Source organism: Sinocyclocheilus grahami, unplaced genomic scaffold (genome assembly GCF_001515645.1).
Source record: "Sinocyclocheilus grahami isolate Dianchi unplaced genomic scaffold, SAMN03320097.WGS_v1.1 scaffold621.1, whole genome shotgun sequence".
NCBI lineage: Eukaryota > Metazoa > Chordata > Actinopteri > Cypriniformes > Cyprinidae > Sinocyclocheilus > Sinocyclocheilus grahami.
The window spans coordinates 804,975-810,735 of NW_015505800.1; the positions used below are offsets into that span (position 1 = coordinate 804,975).

The window sequence follows — 5,761 nt, forward strand, 5'->3', positions numbered from 1 at the left end:
AAAATATATATATATATATATAAAAATATATATTACAATAGAAAAGTTTTTTTGGTTTGTTTCTTTTGTCCATCTTTCCATGTGTAGTTCATTTGTGCATGTGTGGGTGTGTAATAAGGTAGTCACGGTATATATTTGCAAGGGGAAATGAAAAGCTTCCTTTCTTGAGATCCGACGATCTTTCGTGTTTAAACATGATATACATTACCATCCCTCCTCCATAAACTTGCTCATACAGAAAGGTCCTTACTGGTGCCAACAGCAGGGCCGAACTGAAGTGCTTCTACGGGTCTTAAACACATCAAGCCCAAAAGTTGCTGTCTGTTTTAGGCATCTCACTAGGTTTTGAAACAGCCCTTATTGCCTTGACTGAGAGAGACCGCTAGATGGTGCCATTTGCCTGTGTTATTAAATAATACTTTGCCCCGGACATAAATTAACATATGCACACTCTAGTTCACACCATTAATGATGCTCAAATATAGTTTTTAAAAGAAACTTTTGGGTGGAGACATGAGAGGAAAAGATCTAAAATGGTCTGCTGTAGTGCTCTCACCCATTTTTCTTATGTGTATATACCTACTTGTAGGACAAATCAGCTTTGATTATTTTGCAACTTTAACCATCGACTGTTCTGTTCTGAATGTGATGAACAATCACGAATGTCATCATTGATGCTCAGTTTACTTTTTTAGTGCAGGGGATGCAAACGTTGGGGGGAAACTTGAAATATTTCTGCAAACTTTGATTTTTTTTTTTTTTTTTGGGGCTACAGAGTGCAGTGGGTTATGCTTTGCTATTAGGACATTCATGCAAGTAAATTCTTTTGTCAAAAACTGTATGATGTCTGCCTCCTTTACTAACCCAACAGCATGCCAAATTAATCAAGTGGACAGCAGATTTTGAGACACAGTGTTCTTCGGCCAGTGCTCAAGGGCTCAAAAATTTGCAAAATTTTTGTTTTATTGAAGATGTTTATACTTTAGGCACGTAATTGGTCAAACATTTGAAATGTCTTTATATTTTGCTCTAACAATATCTAGAAAATTATTTTAAGAGACGGTGATTATTAATGACCATGATTACTCACTCCCACAGCAGTGAGACACTTAACGGGATAATTTAGTCTGTTTCAGCAGTGGTCTGGATAATAATCTACACCTAAATAATGACACTGGGGGAAAAAAAAAAAAAAAAAACTTTCATGGCCAGTCATTTAAACAAAAATACAGGGACACCGTTTTTGCTGTTTTCCGACAGTCAGAACTATTCATTTAAAAACTACTTATATTTTGGTGGCTGATGAGCAGTAGATTTTAACCAGGGGCAGTGGCTCACTTAGGGGGCTACAAGATGGCGTGCATTTATTTATATATATATATATATAAGCTATATAAAACAATGTTTTAAAAAATCAAAATGTAAACTGGCATAATTTCTATTTCAACAACTGTCATTTAATCTAAGAATGAGGGTTGAGCTTTGACAGGTTTTTTTGGGGGGGGGGTCATGTCAGTCACAGTGCTGACTGCCTACACAACAAACCCCTAAACTACACAATTAACTCCTAAACCTACCTTAAACCCTAACCTTAAAGTGATAGTTCACCAAAAATGAAGCTTCTTTAATCATTTTCATTACAAAGCCTGGTTATGTCATGTCATTTCAAGCCTGTGTGACTGACTGACTTCAGTGGAACACAACAGATGATATTGTGAGAAATGATTCCCAGCTCAAAACCTGGGCACTTTGCAGTCATTGAAAAAGCAATGAATTCTAAAGTGAAACGAGACGTTTTACAGGGGAATGTCAGAACTGCAGATCATATCTTCAAGCTTTAGATTGGGTTGGGTGATGCAACAACACAATGACCCAAAACACACAAATAAATCTACTCATGACTGAATGAAATATAAAGAAGTATGTGTTTCCTTGTGTCCTGACCTTAAGTCAGTTGAAATGCTGTGGCGTTAAAGTGGACCGTGCTATCAAGACAGAAATACTGATAAACTGTAACAGATTTGTGTCCTGACCTTAAGTCAGTTGAAATGCTGTGGCGTTAAAGTGGACCGTGCTATCAAGACAGAAATACTGATAAACTGTAACAGATTTATGGGGAGGGATTCAAAGCTGGTCACAAGTCTGCTACAGGAAAAGTTTGCTAGAGGTTGAGTTGTTGAAGGAGGATCTACAAATGTTCATTTACTTTGCACTGCGAATGATTAATTGGTGTATTCGAAAAAAATTTGAAAGTACAATTGTTTGTGTGATATTAGTTGTCAGATTGTGTTGGTCAACAAATGTGAAATTATGTAATCAGTGCAGAAATCCAGACATTTCCAAAGTATTCAAACATATTCTTGTCACAGAAATTAACATGAAATTAATTAATTAATAATTAATAGTGATGATAAGAATAGCTATAACACAATGCACATTCCAAGAATATTGCACACTTTTAAACAATAACATGACCAAGTCTTTGATTTTCTAGTAACTTTTATATAGTTTAGATAATTTAACAACTTTATGCTCAATAATAATGACTCCTAGCAGGGATAAGTAGCTATCTTTATTCAAATGTCAATATTTTTTTTTTATGTATTTTGTATGTAAACAACAGAATTATATTATCTTTTTTTATTGAATTTATCTTGGAGAAATGTTATGCTGAAATTGTGTTCATTTAGGAATAAGACATACCTTTACCATATATTTGGGAAATTTTTGTCCAAGTCTGTTTAAAGCTAAGCAGCACTATGTAACTTTTAGCATTCTAGCGGTTAATAAACAGAACTGCACACATCCCGCGGAAGAACATTCCAACTGGAGCTACTTCTCTAAGTTTATGTCTATGGCGATTCACGCAGGTACTCCGCAGCGCTGACGACCCGACCAGGCTACAATAGTCCAAATCTAAGAACTTATTCCAAATCACTACGGTACACTTATAATAAGACAAATACACGGTTTGGAAGATGAATTCATGATGTACTCGCTCATTATATACATTTAGCAAATTTTGAACGCCGAAAAAGCTGCATAGTGCTGCTTTAAAGCTGCAGGCGGTAAGTTTTGCCTCTGTCGCCATCTCTGTTTGAAAACCTGCAATTGCAGCTGTGTCTGGAATTATCTTCCTTGCGTGGGTTGTGCGGCGGCGGCACGGCTCTAGCGTGGATGACTCTAATGTTGTAAGGAGTATGTGTGGCAGTCAGTCACTGCACAGGTGTGGATATTGTACTTTGCACTCACAGATTCTAGACTACGTCTTGGAATATATGACTCAAATAAGCATTTTCACCGGATATTGTAAAAGCAAATTATGCTCCCTTCGAACTGGTTGTCTTTAAAATACAAATCTTGTGTAATCCCAGAATATCTGTAATCAGAAGCACATTTAAAACTGGAATATAATTTAATTTCATTCACATGTGCTTCATAAACACATAATCCTTTCTGGATTACAATCAGACATCAAAATGATACATTTAATTATTCCAGCTGCTGTGAGAAAAGGCTATGAACAATCCGCCACCTGCAGGATCCTCACATGCGATAGCCTAGTAGCCGAGACAACTTCTTTATGTTTACAGAAGTGACGTAATGACGCAGCGGCATGCTCGAATTTCCCGCGAAAACCTACCCGTACCACTCAAATTAGAAAACATTATTATAAGCTGACCATTGTGAATCGGACTAAAGTAAGGCGATAGTTTCGAACACTGGCTGGTTATGTACGTGCTCAAATATTGATTTCGGATCATTTTTAACCAAAAAAAAGTTACGGACTGCAGCTTTAAAACAACCCAAACACATGGAACTTCCGAGATGGTCCTCACTGCAGAACACAAGATCCAGGGGGTGAGGTTGGATCCAGATCCAACTCCTCCCACCTTACATATACCTAAACCTACCCGTCTCCACCCCCTGATCCCTAAACCCACCCATCTCCACCCCTAAACCTACCAATCTCCACCCTTAAACCCACCAATCTCCACCCCTAAACCTACCCATCTCCACTCCTAAACCCACCCATCTCCACCTCCTAGATGTGGATCCAACCCCGGCCCCTGGATCTTTGTTCTGCAGTGAGGGGCTACTGGAACTTCCAGAGACTTGCATGAACAAAAATAAGCTAGTGACACAGGGCGTGGCTTAGTGAAGGGTCAATTAGTAAGCTTTATTAGTGCCACTGCTGTTAATTAGCTGGTGGTACAGCTGCAGATTCAGTGTGTGCAGGTAGCTGCAGTGTCTTTGTGAATCATGGCTCGAACTGGGTTTTGTGCTTCCAGGCAACTGTTGGACCGCCATATGGTGAGAATGCTTGTAAACTCTCAACTTTCATTCCTAGACCTGCTGTGTAAACTGAATAATGGCCAAAATGTGACCAGAAAAATCTGTCAATGGGAATTTTGTGTAAGTTCACCAGTATATGCTACATTATTATTGACAACTGAACACATACTCAAGTTAACTAAAATATTCCGATTCCATGTGGATTTAGTCATGAGATCGATTTGAAGGCTGACCTGGAAGGCAAATTCCCATGGTTTCGTTCCAGAACTTCAGTGCATTCTTAGAATGGCAGTTTTTATTTTGTGTAAAACGAGGTCTGTGGTTTACGTTCCCTGAAGTAACAATTTGTACAACATTAAATTACACCGATATACCTCAAATGTGAACTCTGAAACTGTTGAATCCTTTAAAAAATGCAAGTTGCTCAATAAGGACTTCAGCTGATTTCAACTTTCAAAATTCCCATTCATTTGTTGCAGAACAAAACATGAAAGCCTGTGTGTAGTGTTGCCCACAGATCTTATTTTACTTGTATTAGGAATCCGTGCTAATTTTCTTCCAGGGTTTAAGACAAAAAACTGATTCTGTGTTCATGCAGGTCGTTTACGTGTATTGAAAGACTGCTGCTCGGTGAAGTGTTAATGCTTTACAAACGATAAGACTTATTTACTTTGGCAATACATGAAGTCTTCTGACTGCTCAGACAAGCGCCCCTGCGGACGTGGACAAACTCCTGTGTTCTGAGGGAGCGCAGGGTATTTGCTGAAGGAGAGGAGGTGGGTCCGGGGCAGCACTATAAACCCACACAGGAGAGTCGATGGGTAACTGCAGCTCTTATGTATTTATGTGCCAATAAGGTGTGACTATTTGTAACCTTCTCTGAGTGTAATGGATAGAAAATCACCGTATTAGACAGGTGGCTCTTCAAATGATGTTACCACCATTCTGTCATCACAGGGGTAGCATTTCTGTTTTTCCTTAAGGTTCGAAGGCTTCCCATATCTGCAGAGGATGGGATCATAATGGACTACGCTCCACAGGATGAGTCAATACCTTCAGGTAACCTGAGATGGCTTGGTTGACACCGCTTGAGTAATCCATAACTTGGTACGTTTTTCTTAATTTAGTATATTTAAGTCTAACCCAAGTTACAGCTGTAGAATTCTAACGGTCGCCTACTACTACAATAGAATCCAACAACTACTTTGTTTTCTCAGGTCGTCGGGCCAGATATTATTTTAGTTGGCAAAAATGTGTGTTGTTATTTTCTAAAACTCACCACTGTGCCACGGGGTTGCTGTTCTGGGTGGTTGCTTGCTATCCATCAATCCCTAAACTGTTATAATAGTGCTGCAGCTGTGGTGTCAAAACCTAGAAGACTAATTCGCCATAAGGGTTTTTATAAAGGGGGTTTTTCAATTCAAGAGTAAAAAAAGTTCTGTGGTAATGTTTTGTTTTACTGCAT

At 38.6% G+C, this 5,761-nt stretch overlaps 1 protein-coding gene across 1 annotated transcript in view; it reads left to right on the forward strand.

Moving 5' to 3' along the window:
- The first annotated feature begins 5,002 nt into the window (after nucleotides 1–5,002).
- LOC107557831 (cyclin N-terminal domain-containing protein 2-like) overlaps nucleotides 5,003–5,761 on the forward strand; it is a 7,534-nt gene continuing 6,775 nt past the window's right edge. Inside the window, exons 1-2 of the mRNA XM_016241385.1 lie at nucleotides 5,003–5,072; nucleotides 5,280–5,355. Coding sequence (XP_016096871.1) covers nucleotides 5,319–5,355 — 37 coding nt within the window. The 5' untranslated portion in view covers nucleotides 5,003–5,072; nucleotides 5,280–5,318. The remainder of the gene's footprint in view (nucleotides 5,073–5,279; nucleotides 5,356–5,761) is intronic.